General features: G+C 42.0%; 1 protein-coding gene across 2 annotated transcripts in view; it reads right to left on the bottom strand.

The window, feature by feature from the left end:
* The window catches only part of AZI2 (5-azacytidine induced 2), a 46758-nt gene extending 23379 nt beyond the window's left edge, over positions 1-23379 (bottom strand). The window contains exons 1-4 of one of the 2 annotated variants that reach the window (XM_065398724.1): positions 23269-23379; positions 11174-11403; positions 5260-5385; positions 4792-4891 (exon numbers count right to left, since the gene is read on the bottom strand). In XM_065398724.1, coding sequence (XP_065254796.1) covers positions 4792-4891; positions 5260-5385; positions 11174-11398 — 451 coding nt within the window. In that variant the 5' untranslated portion in view covers positions 11399-11403; positions 23269-23379. Of the gene's footprint in view, positions 1-4791; positions 4892-5259; positions 5386-11173; positions 11404-22914; positions 22985-23268 lie in introns of those variants that run through there. The other variant, XM_065398723.1, reaches the window with a different exon arrangement.
* Positions 23380-24354: the final 975 nt, after the last annotated feature.

Here is a 24354-nt window from a genome sequence, read left to right as displayed (position 1 = left end):
ACAGGCTCTCACTGCAAGATTAGCTATCTGAATAAGTTAACACAGAACACTGATCCAAACTCAAGATCAATTGAATGATTTAGTTTTTAAATGAATTATCATACAGTGTATGTGATAGGATGTTCACTCCACACCAGTCCTGAAGGGGCTAAGGTAGGCTAGATGGGCCACTTAGCCATGTAGGCTGATCCTGAGTGGGAGATAGGGGTCAATGATGCTTAATTAAGGATGAAGCTCACCCAGGCAGGAACAGACTGGGCTTCTATAAAGCTAAGAAGCAGAGACCAGGAGGAGGTGCAGAGGGAAGCAGTGTGCAGTCACTTCCTGACAGAAGGGAGGTGTGTTGGAGATGATCGGGTCTGGCAAGAAGAGGAGCCTCGGGAAGTGGAGGAAGCTCAGAGGGGGTGTAAACCCAGAGGTGCCAGAGGATAGTAGGTCAGAGTCCAGGGAAGTAGGAAACTGGTCTGGGGTACACAGACCATAGTTGCAGACCCTTATCTAGTCCCTGGGATGGAACCCAGAGTAGACAGTGGGCCCAGGTTCCCCTTCCAGCCACTGTCCGAGCGGCAGTGTGTGTGGACGGAGAATGGAGTACTGTCCTCAATGGCAGAGGGACAGCTTGTCCTGAGAGACTGACATACCCTAGAAGGCGAGGACTAGAGTGACTGTCTGTAGGGCAAAGTCAAAAAGAGGGAGCAGCTGAGTCACAAAAGTACCTAACAACTACCTAGAGTCCTGAAGGGTCAATGGGCTGAGCCACTGCAGGAGGGGGCATCCATCTGATCAGCGGCGAGCTAATCCCCAGATGAGCCACAAAGAGGCGCACCAGTAATGACTAGTGAACCCCGATACAGTGCAATATAAAAATAATCCACATTGAGACCCATTCTACACTTGAAACACTGACTGACACAGCTATGGCACTCAGGGGTGTGAAAAATCCACACCCCTGTGTGCCATAGCTATGACTACCTAGCCCCCAATATAGCTGCAGCTAGGTCAATAGAAGAATACTTCCCTCAATCTAGCTACCATCAGTCAGGGAGGTGGTGTTTCTATAGCAATAGAAAACCCCCTCCTGTTGTTGTAGGTGTCTATATTCTGGGGTTATGCCAGCGTAGCTATGGCACCGTAGCTATGCTGTTATAGTCCCCATAAATATAGACATGGCTTTCGTAAACAACTTTCTTAGGGTGGAATTTGAACTATAATTCCCTAAGCACCACTTAAAAAAAAAATACCCCAAAATGTTCTCGATTCCCCATAGAAGGTAGCATGATTCAAATATGGAAGAATGGAGCATTCCCAAATTTCATGTATATGCCATTTGTTTTTTGATATACATTAGAACCTCAAAGATACAAATACCAGAGTTACAGACTGACTGGTCAACCAGACACCATATGAAACTGGAAGTAACCAATCAGGCAGCAGCAGAGATAAGAAAAATACAGTACTGTGCCTGTATTGCATCTTAAAGGTAGGCACATCTGGGCTGCCTGTGCCCACCCCACCCCCACGTGCAGGGCTGCCATCTACAGTTAGCTAGGAGGCGAAGATGCAGGGGCTGCCAGCCCAAGGCAGCCAGAGCCAGCAGAACAGGCGCAGGGTTGGGGTCTGCGCAGCTTTCACCCCTCCCACCCCCAGCCGGGAGGGGGATGCGCTGTTTTCTCTCTCTCTCACCCCCCCACCCCCCCCACCAGGAGGAGGACAAGCTTGCAAACTCATGCCAGGCGCTGAGTAGGGAGCTCAGCTGTTTCTGAAGCCTGGCGTGTCAGCTGCTGGATCTGGAGCCTGAATTGCGCTTTGTTCAGAGTTATGGACAACCTCCACTCTCGAGGTGTCCGTAACTCTGAAGTTCTTCTGTAAGCCTTTCAAATGTTTGTACAGGATACAGCTTTCTATACCTCCAACTTCTCATCCACTCTCAGCCCTTTTCTTCCTTTCTTCCATGGATATGGTTGGTTCTCTCCAAGCTTTGCTCTCCTCCACCATTATCTCTTTTGCCCCTCTTTCACATCACGAAGTCCACCCTGACAACCCTGGCCTGGCTTACCCCCAACATCCATCTCCTCTACTCCTGCTGCAAACCATCTCAGGCAGAAATCCCATCACTAGGCTGACATCCTCCTGTACAAATTCAATCTCTCCTTTTAGTTCTGCCATATTCCTAGCAAAACAACTCTACCTCTCCAACTTAATTGAATCCCACGCCCACATTCCCAGACAGCTTTGACTCACTACTCAAATCCTTACTTCTTCCTCTGCACAGGATCTCACAAATTTCTTTCAAGAGAAAACTGACAAAATATAATGTAGCCTTTCCCCTCCCCTCATCTTACCTTCCGTCCCCTTTTGCCTCCCACAACTCTCTACTTCAGCAGTCAAATGCAAAAGATTCTCATCTTCTCTCCTCTAACCCAACCACTTCCCCGAGTGAACCTCTCCCTTTTGCTCTTATCTCCCTGTGCCCTCCTATACTCTTCTCAACTTCTTCTGGCTCTTTCCCCTCACAATACAAGCATACATTAGTCTCTCCAACCTTAAAAATCCCACCTTTGACTTTGTAGGAATGCTAGCTCCCAAATTGTTAGCCATGGTTACGGCACACTGTTTCCATGGCCACAAGGCAGGAGTGACCTTCGCCTCAGTGTCTGTGTTTGGGAAACTTTTGGCTGATTTGATTCCTACCCTCGCAGCTGGTGTTCACGCACTCAAGAGATGGGTCTGTTATCTTGTGTGCCTGTATACTGCCTGGCTTTTCTATGTGCAGGAATGTAACCACTAAGAAGTGTTGTAAACAAAGTAAGGAGAGTAATAAAAACCCCAGGAAAAGTTTTCCTGGAGGCTTTTGGCTTGAGGCTTTTGAAGCTCTCTGGCTACCAGAAACCTGGTGTTCTATTTCCTTTCCTGTGTCGTCGCCACATGACTTCACTTGCCTCTCCAACTACCACTCTATGTTTTACAACTGCTGTCTGGAATTCCTCTCCTCCAATTCCACCCTAGACTTTCTCCAGTCCAGCTTTCACCCCTTTATGCTTCCACCCCACTCCCCTGAAACTAAAGCCTCCTCCTTGCCAAGTCTCAAAAGCAACCCTCCATCCTCATCCTCTGACTTGTGAGTGCCTTTGATACCATCAACCATGCTCTTCTTGAAATCTTGCCCTCCCTTAGCTTCTGTGATGTCATCCTCTCCTGGTCTCCTCCTAGCTCTCTAATTGTTCCTTCAGTGGATCCTCCTCATTCATCCACCAACACTTTGTGGGGGTTCCACAGGGCTCCGTCCTCGGTCTCCCTTCTCCACCCTATCTTTAGGGTAATCTCATCCACCAACACAAATTCAACTACCATCTCTATGCAGACGATTCACAGTTCCACTTCTCTATTCCAGACCTGCCCCCTTTTATCAAAACTAAAATCTCAGCCAGAAATCTCTGTGTGGAGGTCTAACCATCAGCTCAAGCTCAGCAAGACTAAAACATAGGTTAGTCTCTCCCATCCCCACACAAAAAAAACAGACTCCCTGCTACCTCCTTTCTTCATCATTAAGGACAACGCTATCACCATTCAGGCCTGAACTTGAATGTCATCTTTGACTCTGACCCATCTCCAGATCTTCACATGCAGGCTATGTGTAAGTCTTGCCAATTCTTTCTGCATAACATCTCTAAGTTATGGACTTTCCTACTGACCCATTCAGCTGAAACTCATCTTGTCTTGATTATTGCAATGTTCTTTTCTCTGACCTTGACAAATGCACGCGTCTCAATCCATATAGAATGCGGCTCATAGATCATTTTCCTAGCCCATCACTCTAACCATGTCTCCACTCTCTTTGATTCCTCCACTGGTTCCCCTTCTGTACTGCACCAAACCAAAGACACTGGTCTTCACTTTCAAGGTCCTTCACAACCTATCCCCACCCAGCCTTTCCTCTATCATTCAGTATCGAGAGGTTGACTCCTGCCTTCGATCAGCCCATGAGGTTAGCCTCCAATCACACACTTGTTAAATTTTGCAAGTACCTTCCTGCTTTCTCCCATGCTGCCCCTCATGATGGGGAGAAGCTCCCCACAAACATGCGCAAAGTTACCTCATTATCCTCCTTCAAATCTCTTCTTAAATCTCTCCTTTGCCATGATGTCTATTAAAAACTAAACAGTTACGCAGTATGTATCTGCCACTGATTTGTTAAACCTGATGTTTTTTATTCTCTGTAAATAAAAGTTAGAACAATGGAGGAGGTGAAAAAAAGTTTGTCAGCCTCAACTCTTTCACGCAAGTGACTTGCCGTACAACAAAATAAACTGATGACCATGGATAGACACACAACATGCTAACCCAAAGTTCCTCCACTATTACAATGCATTACAATCTTACTCATTAACACATCAAGCCAACACTATGTAATGTTAAAGCTCTGAAGAGTCTGCATTGCATATGCTGAGACACTTAGTTACAGTTGTATACCAAGACGTTGGGCTTGTCTACACGGTGTGTCAGCCTGCACTAGAGCACAGAATTCTAGTGCTCATTAGTGTGCTGCACACTAACTGGCCCAATGTGGATCCTGATGGCGTGCATTAAAAGTTCCCTAGTTCATGTTAATGTAGTCCCAATGTAGTTTCAAATGCGATGACATTAACATGTACTAGGAAACACTTACTGCATGCCAGTAGGATCCACATCAGATAATTAGTGAACAACAATCCTGTGCACACTAGAATTTACACCTCTCTAGTGCTAGCTAATATACTGTGTAGGCAAGCAGATAGTGACAAAACCGAATACCTTGTTGAGTTTCCACTTCAGTTCTTAGCTGTAGGAGCTCCACTTCTTTAGACTGCAACTGCTCACTCAAGTTTTTGAAGGACTCTGTATTCTCTTTTATCTAGTTTAAGAAAAAAAATGTGTCAGGGAACTTTCTGCACTTTGCTAGTTATAATGCTAACTCTTATTTACAAAACTATTTACAGTTCCTGCATTCTTTTGGAGATTAGCCACAATATTAAACTAGACCATCAACAATGGTGGCCCACAGCCAGAGGCATTATTTAAGAACTTTATCTCTTATTCCTATCCAAAACACCACCAAAATGTATTTAACACATATGCTCACTTGTTTAGATTTTTAAGCAATACGGGTCTTCAGCAAGTCAGTAAAATAAACCCAAGAATTCCCTCTTTATTATATATTTACTCTATAATATACTTGCATGATGTGCATCTGTTTTTAATTTGTTATGCAAATGGACATACCGTCTTATCCAGTTTGCTTTTCAGATTATCTCTGTCGATGCAGGCCTCTCGATAGGCTTGATAGGCCTTGTTTACTTGCTCACGTCCAACTGAGCTTGTTTCTTCTTCCAAACGGGAGCCAAGGAGCTGTGTTTAGTAGGCAAAAGAAATAATCCTCACCTTTTATATTCGAAATAGGTTTTAACAGTCAGTGTTATCTTCTTATCAAACTATTGATATTTTACAGCCAGCAACTGTAAACTTAGTTTTCCAGAATATGAAGCTGCCATTAAGTCATGTCACACATGTACATTTATATGCACCAAAATTTTAAGAGAGCAATAAAAATTACCTATGACTTCTGCAGTCTATTCCTAGTCATCACTAGTGATGGTTAGATTACATGTAAGAATGATCCTTTTAAAAACTCAATTCAAGGATAATCCAGAAGTTTCTGTGTCTTATCACAAGTAGAGCTGGGCAAAAGTTTCCAGAAGAATAGTTTATTTGCCAAAAAAATAATAAATGCAGATTTGGCCAATCAAAAATATTCCTGAATTTGACCTGGTTTAGTGTAGCTAAGAAAGAAAGACAGAAAGAAAATGCATGTGTGCAAGTTTGAATCCCCACTCTGGAGCAGGGTCTTGAATTCAGCTCTCCCCACTCCTCCTGGATGAGCATCCTAACCCCCAGGCAGTGGACTAATGTGGGGTGGGCTGCTCTCAGTCTCTCCTTTTGAAGGTCCCGTGAATCCCTGCATGAAGCTCCACATCCTTTCTCTGAATCAGGCAGAGAGAAGATGTGAATCCACATCTCCTCCCACCCAGATGAGCAAATTAATCACCAGGACAGAGTCACTCACTCTCTCGCTTTGACCCAAAGAATATTTAAGTATTTATACACAATGAACAGTTTCAACAGGAGAGATGGAGAGTAACCCACCCCACATTAGTCCACTGCCTGGGGAGTTAGGATATTTACCTGGCTGGAGGGTGGGGGAGTTGAGTTCAGTTCAAGTATCTGCTCCAGAGTGGGGATTCAAACCTGGGTCTCCCACATCTCAGGCAAGTGCCCTAATCACTGGAATAAAGGTTATAAAGGAGGATGACTAGACAGACTCAGAGACACTCTGCTGGTCCAAAACAGATTTTTCCAATTTGCTGACTAATTACAAACTTTTTCAGAAACAGAAAGTGAATATTTTTTTCTGATTTTTTTTGTTTTCTAGCTGAACCAAAAAAGAAAAATCATTTGCCCAGTTCTAGTTATATGAGCCATAACACCTTTACAGTATAAAATTTGACAAAATGAAGTTCAGTAAACATCAATTAGGTGCATTACACAATGACTTCTTTGCTTTAGCTTTTACTAACATTTACAACCGAATGCTTAATCCCTTCATGTCTTAAGTTTTTAATGACTTGTAAGCCACCTCTTTTGGGCAAATAGTACTTCAAAAACTGTTTATGCAAATGCCTAAAACTAGGCACAGGTTGTGAGCATGAATTTAGTTTCAGAACCACAGCTAAGCATATCCAGCTGATTTTCCTGTGTGTGTACACAAGAGGAGCCCAAGCAGAGTTAACTCACAATCCAGACCATACAGAAGAGGCAGCTGCTGAGGCAAGAGAGAAAGCACTTCACAGGGCAGTAGCCTCTTCTGCAGATGCAGAGAGAATGTTTTCTTCATTTCAGTTTATTCAACTAGTTTGGCTCAATGATTAGTTCATTCTAAGTTTAAAAAAATGGAAGTTGAGAACAAGGTTTCCTACTTTCTCTTCTATCAATTTATTAATAAAAAAACTAGGTAGAGCATGAAATCAACTAGTTCTAAAATCTTCAAGTGACCAGAAATAATCAATTCAAGTCAAGAACTATAGATAATATTGCCTTTGTTTAATAAATCACTTAGTTTTAAACGCAAAACATGTTTTGGTTATCTTTTTGATACACTTTTTTTCATATGTATCTAGTGCATTCAAGTAATTTCATTTAATTAAAATAATTTAAAATGCTGTTTCTATGCAATTTAACTGAATTTCCATCTAAGTAGAGCCTAACACAAATTACAAGTAAAAAATGAAGGATGATCTAGTAAATGAACGCATCATTCACCATTATCTAATAAAAATGTAAAAATTAAGAATTTGTAGAGCTTAACTTACATTTATTCAATTACACTATATCTATACACCTTTATTTAGGTATCCTCCTGGTTAGCAAGAAGCACCAAGTTTAGTGTAAATGCTATATTTGGTGGATAACCATTAAAATATGTTGATTTGCAACTAGTGAGTATCAAATCAGAATTAAAATCAGTGATTTAAATCAATCCACCTTGCCTCCCTATAATGAATCAGCACCACTATGGCTTCCTTGTGAGTTTGACAGTAGACTTAGTGGACACATATTGTATGTATTGTATTGGTACACACAATATTTAACATGACAGAGTTATTGGTATATTCTAATATATGTGGACAAGACTGCATGCCCACAATGGCTGGCACCCAGGTACTGTAATTAAAAAACAAAACAACAACAACAGAGAATTGAGTGCACATGCATACCTAAGATTAAACTGAGTACCCATAGTTTTGATCCTGCAGGTTGCTAGGTAGATGCATAAACTTGCCTTAAGTGGAATTGTACATGCACACATACTAAAGAAACGCCCAGCACCTCACAGAAAACAGTTATACATACAATCATATTTCCAGAGTTGCACATGGGCTTAGTACCTTTAAAACCCTTTTATGAACAATCAAGTCGGTTTCTGAAAATTTAGCCTTTTATGGGTTATTACAATACTGTAGTTTGTTTTGTGAAAAGTGATGGCACACAAAAGATAGTGACTTGTAGTTCTGAATATTTCTACCCTTAAATGATTTCTATGTTTCACTAGCATCCCCACAGTGCCGCACAATAGGAAATGGTGACAACATATCTAATACAGATGGCACTGTTGCAGCCAGCGTTGCAAGATATTTATGTGCCGGATATGCTAAACATTCGTGTGCCCCTTCATGCTTCGGCCCCTATTCCAGAGGACATGCTTCCATGCTGATTGATGTTGCTCCTTAAAAAAAAAAAATGCATGAATTAAATTTGTGACTAAACTCCTTAGGGGAGAATTGTATGTCTCCTAATCTTTTTATCTGCATTCTGCCATATATTTCATGTTATAGCAGTCTTGGATGATGACCCAGCACATGTTGTTCATTTTAAGAACACTTTCACTGCAGATTTGACAAAACGCAAAGAAGGCACCAATGTGAGATTTCTAAAGATAGCTACAGCACTCAACCCAATATTTAAGTATTGGAAGTGCCTTCCAAAATCAGAGGGATGAGGTATAAAACATGCTTTCAAAAGTCTTAAAAGAGCAACACTCTGATGCGGAAACTACAGAACCCAAACCACCAAAAAACAAAACAAAAACAAAAAAATCAACCTTCTGCTGGTGGCATCTGACTGACTCAGATGCTGAAAATGAACATGCATCGGTCCGCACTGCTTTGGATGGTTATCGAGCAGAACCCGTTATCAGCATTGACGCATGTCCTCTCAAATGATGGTTGAAGCATGAAGGGACATACAAATCTTTAGTGCATCTGGCACATAAATATCTTGTGATGCCAGCTACAACAGTGCCATGTGAAGGCCTGTTCTCACTTTCAGATGATATTGTAAACAAGAAGCGGGCAGCTTTATCTCCTGCAAATGTAAACAAACTTGTTTGTCTGAGTGATTGGCTGAACAAGAAGTAGGACTGAGTGGACTTGTAGGCTCTAAAGCAGGGGTAGGCAACCTATGGCACGCGTGCCAAAGGCGGCAAGCAAGCGGATTTTAAGTGGCACTCACACTGCCTGGGTCCTGGCCACCGGTCCGGGGGGCTCTGCATTTTAATTTAATTTTAAATGAAGCTTCTTAAACATTTTTCAAACCTTATTTACTTTACATACAACAATAGTTTAGTTATATATTATAGACTTATAGAAAGAGACCTTCTAAAAACGTTAAAATGTATTACTGGAACGCGAAACCTTAAATTAGAGTGAATAAATGAAGACTCGGCACACCACTTCTGAAAGGTTGCCGACCCCTGCTCTAAAGTTTACATTGTTTTATTTTTGAATGCAGTTATTTTTTTGTGCATAATTCTACATTTGTAAGTTCAACTTTCATGATAAAGAGATTGCACTACAGTACTTGTATTAGGTGAACTGAAAAATATTATCTCTTGGTTTTTTTACAGTGAATATAAATTGAATATAAAGTGAGCACTGTACACTTTGTATTCTGTGTTGTAAGTGAAATCAATATATTTGAAAATATAGAAAACATCCAAAACTATTTAATAAATGGAATCCTATTGTTTTAATCGCATGATTAATTTTTTTAATCATTTGACAGCCCTATTTTTTATATAAAACTTTTCTTATACATTCAGCACATTTAAAGGTAGTCTTATATAACAAAAAAATTAAATTTCAATCCAAATAGACCTTGATTAATTTTGGACTAAGATTTATCATCTAGTAAATAAGAAATGCATCATTTACCATTTTCTAACATAATAATAATTAAAAAAAAAAATCTAAAATGTCATAATTTGAATACAATGTAAATTAGGCTAGATAATCGTTTAAACATGGATAGATATATAGTGTACCCTCCTGGTTAGCCAGAAAAAAAAAAAAAAAAGCAACAATTTTAGTGTAAAAGCTATATTTAGCTGCAAATCAATATCTTTTAATGGTCACCAACCAATAAGAATTAACCTCTCTTTAGGAAAATAACTAAAGTACAAATCCACAACAGGATTAAAATAAATTATTTAAATCATGGTTTCCTGCCTGCTTATTTAAATCATTATTAAAATTGGTGATTTAAACAGCTTTGATTTAAATCAATCCATTATGAAATCTGTATGAATAAATTAAGTATTTTACAATTTCTCAAGAAGTTTACACAAATTCAGGGCCAAATCATAATGATCTTACTCAGGCAAAAAAAACTCACTGAAGTAAAAGTTTTGCCAGCATAAGTATTTCAAGAATTACCCCTCGAGAAAAATTACTCTTTCAATAGCTTGAGGTATTTTGTTTTGTTTTTATGAAGCCCTAAGCACGACTCAGTTCTTTCTTCCAACACAAATCAAAGTGACGTGAGGCTTCAAAAGGTTCTGGGTGTCACCAGTCTACAGTGCCTTATAAAAAGATGGATAAAGGTAAATGAGTGTCTTTGAATACATCATCAGGTCACTCCTAACTCATTTAGAAACTGCCTGTCATTAACTAATGTGAAGACAATCTTATTTGTCTATTCAAATCTAGAACCCATCTGGCCAGTGAAACAAAATATTCACTAAATGTTTACATTATTGTGACAAGGACATTCCCCACTTGCAACTTTAGAGTTTTATAGGGAGGTAGAGAGATGACTAGATAATATACCCTGCTCAAGTTGTAGGGAATTCATAGCCTGGGTAATTTAAACAAACAAACACACAAAAACACGGTAAAGTTTTACATTCTTAAATAAAGTTTTAGAAGACCAGGATAAGAACAACTATTGTTTCCCTCTCAACATCAATTTTGGCCCTTTCTCTGAGGCTCTGAACTTGAGAGTCAAATATTTTTATTTTACATTTCTAGTTATGTTTTTTGATTTTGCTATTTACAAACTTTGTTCACAGAAAAGTGGGGTTATAGAACTCAAGAGCCAAAGGCTATTTAACAGTAAACTAGGCTGTCAGAGGAAAACAAATTGTGTTTTAAAAGACTATCTATATAAAAATAAATAAAATTACAAACATAGTATTTCCTCTTTAAAGGATATATGGATTAATGATATTATGAACTGACACCTATCTATCCAAACTTGAAGGGAAAAAAGTCTTACTACAAAGTAGTAAAAAAATTGCATTTACCTTTTCTTCTAAGAGTCTTACTCTTTTCTTTAAGAAGGAGTTCTCCTTCTCTGTCTCCTTTAGTCGTTTTTTGATATCTTCATAAGCAGTGACAAGTGCAAAATGTGAAGCAATGGACTCATCCCCTGCATATGCTGGAACAGGAATCTCTCTCTCTCTTCTGTGAATACCATCTGCTTTTTCATGATTCAAAATATAGATGTCATCTTCTCCCAGCTCTTCCATGACAGCTGTTTGAAAAGACATAATAGTGTTACAAAAATTCTCACCAAGATACATGCCAAAAGCACTACAGTTTAAAAAGCCTTCAGGCATAATGCCATAGGCACTTAAAAAAAATATTTCCTTCTTATTTATCTTTGCCATGTCATTGTAAGTTTACAGAGAATCCATGACACCCATTTTTCATCAAAATGCTCAAGTTATACAGTCAGATGTTTCCATATGCTTACACTTCTCATTCCCTATTTACACTCTTCTGTACTTATAAACTTCAACAACTTTCACTGTCTGCAATATTTTCCATTGACCAAAATCCATAATCTCTTATGTGTTTAAACAACACTTATGGAACAATTATTAATGCTGTTTTAGAGCTTGGCTTGTTCCAAGTTATATCTGGATCATAAGGAGAAACAGTCTTTGGAGCTTTTGCAAGTCCATGACAGAAACAGGGCTGACATCTCTGAACTACATCAAATAATAATAATTTTCAAAAAAGGTATAAATTTAAGCAATCTAGTAATTTATTTAGTGCCCCTCCCCACCAGTCACCATAGTACTGGAGCATCAGTGCCAAAAGGAATGCACACTTTTTTGTACAGAAAGAACTTTTATTCTAGAAAAACCTAAATACACATTCTCAACCCAAAAATACTACCATCCACAAACCCAAATTTGAAACGATCTACTATAGGCCATTGAAGCAGTAGAATGGCCACAGTACACAAGTGCCCTACTGCACAGCAGTTCAAAGCCGTTCTTTATTTTGCAACAGCAAAAAAGATGCAGAACACACTTACTTAATGACATGCATACTCTGTCCTAAAGTGTATGAAAAAACGTCACCCTAGCAGACTAGAGTACATCTGTGTGACAAACGCACACACACAGACACAAAAATTACTTATCTTAGACATCTATATTTTATCCTGGATTGATGTATTTTATTCTGCAAGCACATTTAAATGTAGCTTAATACACAATAAATAAATAGCACATTTAAATACATTTCTGTGCACTCTGGAGCTTTGGACCCTAAATGGAAGTGCTCTACAGAACACAACATTTTGTTCTCATCATGTCACTACAGAGGGGAATTAATTCTGATGAATGATTATCATAATAAACAAGGCTTTAGAATAGTTAAAAATTTATGAAAAATGTTTTATTGTATTTTGTAACTGCTTTATGACTCCTGCAGTTCAAAATATTTTTTTTCTTTAAAAAGAAACCTGACAGGTAGTTAGCTCATGCTGACTGATACTGGGAGAAACAGACACTTTGGTTGGACTTCTTGCTCTAAGTGTTTAGAGTAAGATGCCCCCCAGAACACAGTTAATGACAAATTATTTTCTGAAACAAACAAACAAAACAAAACAAACAAAAGAGGGGAACTGGTAGAGAATACAACCAGCTATGCAACGAAAGCAGCTCATATCACAGGTCACACCTCAGACACATCATCTCTACTTACCTTTTCTGAGTAGACACACTGATGGAACAAGACCCAGATGCTAGCATTTAATATTATTGAACAGCAGACTATATCAATCTTTCACTTCAAATTAATTTAGTACTGGTAAAAGTTGTCAGGATTGACTGTCCAGGCATTTGTCTATATTCAGGTTTTTCCTCAAATTCTCTCACTGTTGATCACATTGCTGCAGCTACCCTATCCAACCCCCCTGCTCCCAGTCCCGACTGCCCCGACCCCTATCCACACCCCTGCTCCCTGACAGGCCCCCCGGGACCCCATGCCTATCCAACCCCCCCCAGTCCCCCGACCGCCCCCCAGAACCTCCACCCCATCCAACCGCCCCTGCTCCCTGTCCCCTGACTGCCTCCCGGGACCCCCCACCCCTTATCCAACCCCGTTGCCCCCTTACCATGCCGCTCAGAGCTGCATGTCTGGAAGCCGCGCCGCCCGGCCGGAGCCAGACATGCTGCCACGCTGCTCGGCAGGAGCATGCAACCCCGCCACCCAAAGCGCCACCCGTGTGGTTGTGAGGGAAGGGGAACAGCGGGGGAGGGACCCGGGGCTAGCCTCCCCGTCCGGGAGCTCAAGGGCCGGGGAGGACAGTCCCGTGGGTCACATGTGGCCCACAGGCCGTAGTTTGCCCACCTCTGTCCTGAGGCCAGCCGCTGGTTGGGTGCCCCGGGCAGCTGGCCCCAGGGGTCAGCCCTGGAGCAGCAGCTGGCCCCAGGGGTCAGCCCTGGAGCAGTGGTGCCCTGCGGCTCCCCAGAGCAGATCAGGGGTATTTACAGTAAAAGTCATGGACAGGTCATGGACAGGAATTTTTGTTTATTGACCGTGACCTATCCATTACTTTTACTAAAAATACCCCTGACTAAATCTTAGCCTTACTCATACTTAATCTGGAAGAACCACTGCCAAGACTGAATGGGTTACTACTACCTTTTTTGCCCCATGAGACTGTCCACCATACAAGCTGCCTGTGTGCCACCCTCTCGTCCTCTCCTACTGCAGAGACTTCCCACAACTATCCCAGCCACTCCCTCATGCCAGGGGCTCTATGTGCCGCTGTTCCATTCTCAGGTCTTTGTCTCCCCCCATGCCAGAGTCGGTGTTCCCCTCCTTAGGCCCCACTTTCCCCATCTTATCTCCACTCTCAGTCCCTGCTTTCACACTCAACAACCCAGTTCCCCCACTTTTGAGTCCCTTCTACTCTTACCACCACTTCAGCCTCATTCCCTTGCAAGTCCCTGCTTAGCCCCCTCCAAACCCTCCCAGTAAGGCTCTCTTATTTCTAATAGAGTCCAGTCTACAGCTGACATCCCCATGCAGCAAGACAAGCTGCTGCTTGAGATATGTGTTGGCACATATCTCAAGCAATGGAAGAAAGATTCTACCTGAGCCTGCCGCTCCAGAAAATCTGGGGCCCCCGTTTTTCCTGTGAATCAGGCTTTTCTGGTGTTCTAATTTGCAACAAAATCAATAGGCTTCTATCCATCAATGTCTAGAACATTCTCTAAAATTTTGCAATTGATAGGATGTGGCATTCCATAGTTACTGGCTTACAGATAGATACCACTGAGTTGAGTGTTAGACTTCACTTTGCTTGGCCAATGGAAGGATTTTATGGTTATGGAATTGGCTGTTAGAGACAGAAAAAATTATTCAGTCATCCCATGGGATATGGACTTTCGGAGCTTGCCTGAGATCAGCTCCTTTCCAATAGCCATCAAAGAGCAACTGACTTGGGCTAGACTCAAATTCAGCCGAACAATTTCCTATCCAATTATCAATCTCTTTAAGAAAAACCAGTATGACCGGATAACTAAGTATATGCATTAGTCAGCTTTTAGTCCTCTCTCTCTGCATACTCAAGCAGTCCTAACCTTCAGCTCTGCATCTTCCCTATTCCTTTATTAGCACCAATTCTGATAATCTTTTACTAACTTCAGATATGGTCTCCTGTTTTTCATTATTGTCATTGTGACGCTAGCTGACCAGGTCACGCTAGAGTGTATTCAGGTCAATTTACTTGCGTATTAGATCAAAGCGATTTTAAATGTGTTAGTGTTTTGGGTGTTTAAACTTCATAACACTAATGGAAGGTTACTTGAATTGTTTTCGCTTATCTATTCCTGTCATAATGTAATAGCAAACATTTACATGGCAAGTACCCTTACAACTAAGTTACCCATCAAAGAAATCTTGTGAAATGATTATGAAGGATTTAAAGACTTTAGCATTTGCTGTTAATTTCACAACAAGTGGCCATTGTGTCAAAAGCAAAAGGTCAAAAGTCTAAGTGCCTTCCTCACTCACTGTCAAAGGAAAAACCCACTAAAAACCCATGTGGGTAGAGAGACTGCCAGCTTGTCTTCTGTGAGAAGATATAAATATGGAATTCAAAGAAAGATCCTTTATCTCTGGACTGCTGGGATTCCAACAGGGAAGAATAACTGAATGAGTAGATGGAAAGCCCCCAAAATCTTTTCCAGGGCTACCCAGAATACTTTTAGGAAACTAGCAGTCTATTACATCACTGCCACCATTTGGAGTTACAAACAGTGGTTTACCTATTACATTTTACCTTCTTTTGATCTGGGGTGAGTGGCTGGTTTTTTGGGACTGTGAGAAACCTAATGTGGTGTGATTTTAGGTTTAAATTACCTTTTATCACAAAGTTCGGTTTCTCTGGGTGGCAAGACAGGCTGGAGAGGCTAAAGGGAACTGTCTGCGACTCCACAGTAAGAATGGCATAGCGATCCAGAAGTTCAAATATGTTACTGGCTTGGTGAAATCTAATTATAAAACATGCCACCAGTTTGGGGTGTCTGCCATTGTTTTCTGACAGTCTGCCCTGAGATAGTCACTCACAGAAGAGAACCACTCCAGCCAGCATGACAGTCATGTCCTATATTTAGTTAAGAGAATAGCATGGGAATAATTAAATCTTATTGTTGTCTTTGAGCTCTCTTTCAAAAAGTTTATGACCTGACTCTCCAGCCTAATAAGAGACATAGCATGTACAAATGCTGCTTTATAAATTCAGGGATTGTACATTTCTCCTGTGCATGTCAAGAGTCTTTTTGCTGCATTAAAAATTTGTTTCAAAAGATCTTTACTCTAAAAAAATATTCTCAAAATCCTACACTAGATTCTTCTGGCAACGTGGTACCTCATACACCTTCCCTGGTGCTTTGTCTTTGACCATTATATGGAAGTACAGTTGTGGTTCTCTAGTTAGCCAAGCGGAATTTTACACTTAATGAAATGATTGAATCCCTGCCTAATGTAGGAATAGAGTATATCCTTCCTAAAATTACAGAATCATTAAACTCTGGAAGAAATTAACTTTAGAAATCCAAGCCACAAACACCAGAGAGTTAGAAGACAGCCAGCTTAGCCTCCAAATTTTTTTTGGAAAGGCTACATGTATTTTTTAAAAAAAATTAGTATAGGCTTGGTTGCACATGCAACCACCACTATAGTCAGATCTGATACTGACCAGGTGGGTGAGGTATTATCTTTTATTGAACCAACTTCTGTTAGTGAGAGAGAAGACCTGAAGAAGAGCTCTGTATAGGCTTGAAAGCTGCTTTTTCTCTCTCACCAACAGAAGCTGGTCCACTAAGAGATATTAGTTCACCCACCTTGTCCCTCTAATAGCCTGGGACCAACACAGCTACTGTGACAGTGTACCCCATAAGGCTTTATGGGGAGGGGGTGCTTATAAATGTATGTATGACATAACTGGAATATGTTTTGTGCTGCCTGTGCCAGGTAACATATCTCCGTAAAGGTTATGGTCTACTATATCTATTCATCCTATTTGTACATATATATATCATTTTCTACTTGAGGTTAAGAATATGGGCTGTATGCTTGCTTGGTTTCTAAGTAAGCTTTGGGAGGCATTTGGTCAGCTTCTTTAGGAAGGAATTCGCCAGGTTAAGTACCTGATCAGGAAACACTTGGAGAACAATGCATCTTGGAATGCTCCAATCCACATAAGAAGTCTTCCTGGAGACATGCAAGATACCATGTGGACAATGGCGTCGGCCTGTAAAGACTGAGTCATGCAGGGGCATGTGACCTGCCCAGGTGACTCCAAAACTCCATCTTGGAGCTGGACTTTGCATAGGAGGGAGGAGGGGGGTCCCCACCCACAAGAGTCTATTTAAACTCGTGGGAGACCCCTCCATTTTGTCTTCAGCTGGCTAAAGAAGGAGCCTCTCCACCCCCCCCCAGGATACTTGAAGGAGACTGAAACAAAGGACAGTAACTACAGGGGGTGTGAGTGATTGCTGGACCCAGGCTAAAAGGAGATTAGCCTGTAAAAGGGAGTGCTCTGGAACTGGTGAGGAAATTATCTGTATGTAGTTTGATTAGACATAGATTTGCGCATTTTATTTTATTTTGCTTGGTGACTTACTTTGTTCTGTCTGTTACTACTTGGAACCACTTAAATCCTACTGTCTGTATTTAATAAAATCACTTTTTATTTAGTAATTTACTCAGAGTATGTATTAATACCTGGGGGAGCAAACAACTGTGCATATCTCTCTATCAGTGTTATAGAGGGCGAACAATTTATGAGTTTGCCCTGCATAAGCTTTTGGAAGGGTAAAACGGATTTATCTGGGTTTAGACCCCATTGGGAGTTGGGCATCTGAGTGCTAAAGACAAGCACACTTCTATGAGCTGTTTTCAGGTAAACTTGCAGCTTTGGGACAAGTGATTCAGACCCTGGGTTTGTGTCTGGAGCCAGACGGGAGTGTCTGGCTCAGCAAGACAGGGTGCTGGAGTCCTGAGCTGGCAGGGAAAACAGAAGCAGGGGTAGTCTTTGCACATCGGGTGGCAGCTCCCAAGGGGGTTTCTGTGATCCAACCCGTCACAGTGGCGTAGTCGGCAGGATCTCCAACCCGTCACAGCTACAACAACAGATCTGGTACGGAATGTTTTAGTTGGGTCTACATGGCAGATGAAGACAATCCATTCATGAGAAAGATTCTGCTTATGCTAAGTTAGAGGTGCTCAACCAGGCACTCCCCCACTTCTCAAGATGTTAGGATGGCCAACACTAACTCCCTCAGCTTCATCCCCTTGGGCAGGGGGGAGGGGAGTTTATTAGCAGATCATTATGGGGAGGAAAACTGGTGAAAGGGTGATGAGTAGAGAAGGAAGTATAAAGTTCAGGAGGACAGATGTGATTTTTAGATGGTTTGCTTCTAAGAGAAATTGACAAGGGCACACCGGAGGAAAGAAGTATAACTGTGCCCTGTTCAACTGGGGATTAAGAGCCTCTAGGTGCTAAGGGATAGAAAGTTAGAGTTAGGACTCTGCCTCAACATATACATTGCATGAAATTAAAGAAAAACATTAAATATCTCAATTAACACAAGGCATATTTAACTACATCCCTGCATCATAAAAAAAACAAAAACAAAACACAGTAACCAGGAAAAATACTGATCCTTTACAATGTGAAAGGAAGCAGCACAAGTGAGGTTCCAAACTTGCACATTCATGCGGCAATATCACAGTGCTCATGCACATGAACTGGAAACAGAACCAAGATATCAGATTGACTCCATTTTCACAATTAGCAAATGGGTAGCAATCTACATAAATAGAAAACTAAATTTGGTTTAGTGGAATCTGTTTAAGAATTCTAAAAACATCCACATAATACATATAGATAGATGAAATCAAGTGATTTAAAGTTGGACTTTGATTTGTAATCTACTGTTGCACTATTGAAACGTTTGCATACACTGCACAAGAGCTCTGCAGGCATCTGTTTAAAGAAAACAAGATAGGTAAGAAAAAGCGAGTGTCAGTTTCAGGGTAACTGCACCTGTATTTCCCCATCTATGGCCTCTCCAAGGCACTCACATAGAGGTTTCTAGCTCCTAGCTTTCAACTCTCCTAGGTGGAAACTCAGGTCTCACTCCCTCCTGACCAGGGGTTTTAAGTCTGCACAGCCCCCTGGATTACACTGTAAGATCCCTAGCAAGCCAGTCTGCCTAAAAAGGCTAGTGCCTGTGCTTTGACTTTTCTCTGAGAGTGACAAACAGAGAAATTGCCAGCAGTTACAACAGAGCTCTTTCTAAGCAAGCACATTTATTCTTCAGGTAAAAGTATTACAGAGACAACATAAAAAACTATAAACATCCCTGTACACACGTTAACAGCTTACCAGAGTATCATCCATCAGTCTTATGGGGCCCCAGTAAGCCAAAATTTTTCTAACCCTTCCACAAAGGTTGGGGACCCTGTTGGACAGAAGGTTTTGTCTATTGCTGGATCAGGAAGAAAGCCCTTAGTCAGTTTAGCCTTGGGCTATTTATCCAAAAGTCCTTTGACTGTTGGTCTCTGCAGAATCCACTTCAAAGCAGAATATGGGAGCCTCCCCAGGAGGTGGTTCCTCTCTCAAGGTGTTATAACCTGAGTCATTTGCCTTAATCATCCCCTACTGTTTTCACTTCCTGGAGGAGCTGTGGAAATCCTCCCCCAGTGGAGTGCATACAAACCTGAACCAATATGATTCACAAACCATTCATACACTTAATAAAATATCGTCTCCCAAAGATATTGCAGGAAGTTGCTCTGTCTGTTACAGAGAGGTTTCTGATTTTGAAAATTAGCAGGATACCCACAAAAACTGAAGTCCTCTTTATCCACTGAACAGATACACTATTGACAGTGGTAGCATAAGCCTCCCTGAAATCTCAAAGGAACCACCTTCTTAAGATATACTTATTGTTTCAATTTTCTAAGCAATGTTAGAAAACAAACAGAACACACACACACACAGGAAGATGTGGTCACTGCCCCAAACAGCTTAAAATCTAACTTAAAAAGAAAAGATGCAAAAAGCGAGTAACAAATTATAGGCAAAGAGGGAAAGAAAAAGAAAAAGAAAGAGTCTATGTCTAAAACACATTTTTGTCTAACAGTGGCCATAATGTGATTCCTTTAATTGCAAATGTAGGTCAGTTTCTGTGCTCTCTGAGAATTCTCTCTTTACTCAACCTGCCAATAAAGGTGCCTACTGTGAAGTTGCATGTGATATGCATTCCTGCCCAATAAAAATGATACTGAAATCAATGATTCATTTTGTATTAAACAGCTGTCAGCTGGCCAAGAAGTGCACTGTACCCTGTTTATGTTTCTAGCTGTAGTATATGGTAGTTTGGGATGGGGAAGGAATCATAATTTAGGAATAAACTAACACTATGAAAGATATCAGAATATTCACAGTGGGCAAAATCAACTGTTTATTAATTTATGTCTACACTGTGAATACATGAGAAAACTTCTACAATAACTGACAGAAGGAAAAAAGATTTGGGACTGAGTTCTACCCTCAGCTAATACACTAAGCTCTTACTAAAGAGGATAGGAACTATAAGCATATACAAGGGCAACATTTGTCCTTTACCTTAGCTACATTATAAAGGCTATTGCTGAAACAGCACAACAAAGGGGCAGAGGGAGTTGTGTCTCTCAAAATGAAACCGAATCCGTGCTCTGAGGCGGTTTCATTTTCATGAAAACAGTTGAGGTGGAGATAGAGTTGTGAGAGAAATATTAGAAACCTGCCCCAAATGGCATACAAAGAAAGGAAATTTTTAAAGAGTAATGAGCAAAGAAGACAGAGATTAGTTATACATATAAGAAGTCCTTCCACTAGAAGTATAATGATCTAATTGAACAGTAGTATTAGTGAAATGAATCATAATACACCCACACCTTGAGTTCTGCATGCAGTTCTGGTTGCACCATTGCAAAAAAAGATACATTAGAAATGGAAAAGATATTTGGTTTTTTACTCTTACTTCCAGAGATAAGACAAAGCAAACAAAATAGAAGTGTTACTGTATATCTATGGCCCTACCAAATTCACAGCCATGAAAACTGCATCACAGACCATGAAATCTGGTTTCCCCCTGTGAAATCTGGTCTTTTGTGTGCTTTTACCCTATACTGTGCAGATTACGTGGGGGAGACCAGCATTTCTCAAATTGGGGGTTCTGACCCAAAAGGGAGTTGCAGTGGGGTCCACAAGGTTCTTTTAGGGGGGTCATGGTATAAGTACCCTTATTTCTGTACTGCCTTCAGAGCTGGGAGGGGCGGGGTGGGGCTGGAGAGCAGCGGCTGTTGGCCGGGCATCCAACTGTGAAGGCAGCACCTGACCAGCTGCAGTGCAAAAGTAAGGGTGGCAATACCATACCATGCCATCATTACTTCTGCACTGCTGCTGGCGGTGGCTATGCCTTCAGAGCTGGGATCCTGGCCAGCTGCTGCCGCTCTCTAGCTGCCCAGCTCTGAAGGCAGCACCACCACCAGCAGCTGCACAGAAGTAAGGGTAGCAGTACTACAAAATCCACCCCCTCCAAAAACTTTGCAATCCCCCCACAACTCCTTTATGGGTCAGGACCCCAACAATTACAAGACCATGAATTTTCAGATTTGAATACCTGAAATCATGAAATTTATGATTTTTAAAAGCCTATGACCATGAAATTGACCAATATAGACAATGAATTTGGTAGGCCTTATGTATATCCCAAATAAGTCTGTGTCTAAAAAAAACCAGTCCTATTTTACTGTTCTCCCCTCTTACAAGTAATTAAACCAAATACTTCTAAGAGCACGTGACATTAAAATGTTGCCAGCATACACCTGTAGATCATACACTTTATATGCCTCCCTAGATTTGCTGTTGGCTTATAAAAAGCATTTTTGGTTGTTCTATCATTTATATTAAATGGTAATAAACAGCTTTTGAGATTTAACATGTTACTTGTCTTAGGACATAATCATTTCTCCTTTGTTTAGTAAGAATACCTGGCACTTACACTCTTCTTGTTCAAAGGTCTTTATAAACATTGCACAATTATCAACATTATGTGAAGTAGTTAAGTGTAATACACATTTTACAGATGGGGAAATTGAAACGGAGATTAAGCACGTTGCTCAAGGGCACAGAGGACTCACGTGGCAGTCAGAATTAAAACTTTTTAAAGTTCCTGGTTCCTAATCCTGTGCTTAGACTAGACTTCGCTTTTAACAAAGGGTCCCACTTCCCCATCATCAGATCTGAACATCGAACAAGAAACTATCCTTTCTCTCTTTTTTCCACATTCCATCACATAGATGTGATATTAGTGAAAAAACAGAAAATTCATTCACCAATTTCCAACATCAAAATTTTTGATCTCGCACTATATTGCACATGATCTCCATATGGGAGCAGGGTTTCGAGTCTCTCAAGTCTCCATTATTCCTCCTCTGAGAATAACTCCAGTGCCTGCCTTGGCTGCTGCTGCTTATATCTTTATCCAAATGTTAGCGGTGACATGGACATGATTCTTTTCAGTTTCACCCCAGCTCACAGGATTCAGAAGGGCCGCAAAGATCTTGGACATCCTTGTTAATTTAATTTTGCTGCTGAAGAGTTAGCAGAAGCAGTGGAGAAACTGGAGAGGTCTATCTGCAGACTCAGAACCACACACTGCACAGGCTCACATTTAGGTGGTTATCTTGGCAACCAGAAGGACCAAACACGAAGTTTAGCAGACTGTTTAAATTCTGCACAATCAGACAAATTACATCCCCCCAATCCTTCACACATGCTCATTCCCCACTTGCAAATGAATTTTTCCAGCCCATTACAATAAACATTCCTCTGCACTTATGAGTATTACACCCACGTTTATAATGCATCAGGACAGTTGTATTTGGGTGTGCGTTATATGACTTCATGATGTTTGATAACATTTTTCTCCCCCTGAACAGTTTCTCCCTTTCACTACCTATGTTATGCAATTGTGAGCGTCATGCATCTACATCTGAAAGGGCTTCGTTTGCAGGGAGCCTTCTCCTGGTGCCATTCTGATGCAGCCACTTTCCCTGCATAATCCCCGGACACCTACCCAGTTCCGGCGGGAGCAACCGCACACGAAGCGCCACAATTCGCTGCCCCTTTCCCGTCACCCTGCCAGCTTCCTCTCTACAGGAGAGAGTTTAAAATACTCACTGGGTGGATTTAAAGGAAACTTCCCTGTGGAGGCCCGGGGCCATCTGGCCGGCACAGGCGCCGCTGCCCGTGACTGTGCAGTCAGCGCGGACCCGGGCACGGCGCCCCGCATCTCGCTAACTCGCTGGAGAGACAATAACCGCCCCGATGCGGACAAGCCGCGGGGGGCCTGGAGCAGACACCGGGGCAGGGAGAGAGAGGCGCTCCCGCTGCAGGCCGCTGCGAGCGTGGAGCCGTCGGGGGGCTGCGGGTCCACGTCAGCCCGAGTCACCTGCTGAGAGCGCTTGTCACCGCTATCCCCTCCCCCCGCGGCCCATCTGCCCCTATCCCCTCTGGGGAAGGGCCGGCCCTGACCTGGCGGGGGGATTCCGCTCGGCTCCGGTCACTGGCGGGCGGCGGCCTCAGCGAAGAGGAAGCAGCGGCCGCCGCGGTGTCCACACGGGCTCCTCCGGGCTCCCATCACCTCCGCCCGGGGCCCGGCCTGACGACGCCGTTACCAGGACCTCCCGCCCCCTCGAGGAAGTCAACAAACCCCTCACGTGACACCAACGGCGCTCTCCCGAAGGGCACCGGCGGGTCCCGGAAGACAACGGGGCGGGACTACACCTCCCGGCATGCAGTGCGCGGGCGGGCCGTGAGTGGGTGTAACACAGCATGCCGGGAGGTGTAGCCCCGCCCCCTTTTGTAGCCACTGAACTATGCGGTTTTGCTGCCTGGTGGCCGCCCCTTCTTAAGGGACATCCTTCTCATGCAGGCGCCAGCGCCCCCGCCTGCCCGAGTGCTGCAACAGCTACCCCCTTGAACAGCACACGTGGCCCTTAGAAAATATTGCTGCTCCCTGGAGCATCGGGACAGTTTTGTGTTCCTGTGCAAGCACTGGACGCCGCCCAAAGTCGTGCATGCCCCCTCTGTATATCTTTCCATATGCTCCCAGCCCACTCCTTAACATGCTTCCCCCCCTTACATATTACTCTTCACCCCTCTATCACACGTGACATTACACACATGCATAGGCAAGGGTAAATATTAAAAGGAGGTAGATGAGTATATTCATAGAACTACATACACTCAAAGAAGTATAACAAAATTATTAATTGGCTATCCAAACACAGCCATTTCACACCGGTATTCAAGGGTGCTGGAACTAGAGGTGTGGCTTGAGGGGGTCTTATTCAATGGCTTTCAGCATCCTCACTATAAAATTTGTTCCAGTTCCACTGCCTGTATTCAATGATTACAAAGATTTCTCTCTGATTAATATCCTAGGTTTTTTTAAAGAAACTGTTACATCCACTTGGTCTCATAAAGTTTAAACTATTTCTAAGTACTGCTCCAGGTCCCTGATTCTTCAGACATTTTATATAGGTGCTTAACTCTGAGCATGTGAATAGACCTAATGAAGTTAGGTACACAAGTGTTTGCAGGATCAGGATCTGGTTT

Source organism: Emys orbicularis, chromosome 2 (assembly GCF_028017835.1).
Source record: "Emys orbicularis isolate rEmyOrb1 chromosome 2, rEmyOrb1.hap1, whole genome shotgun sequence".
Lineage (NCBI taxonomy): Eukaryota > Metazoa > Chordata > Testudines > Emydidae > Emys > Emys orbicularis.
The sequence above is the reverse complement of the archived record's forward strand: the minus strand, read 5'-3'. Positions and strand labels throughout refer to the sequence as shown.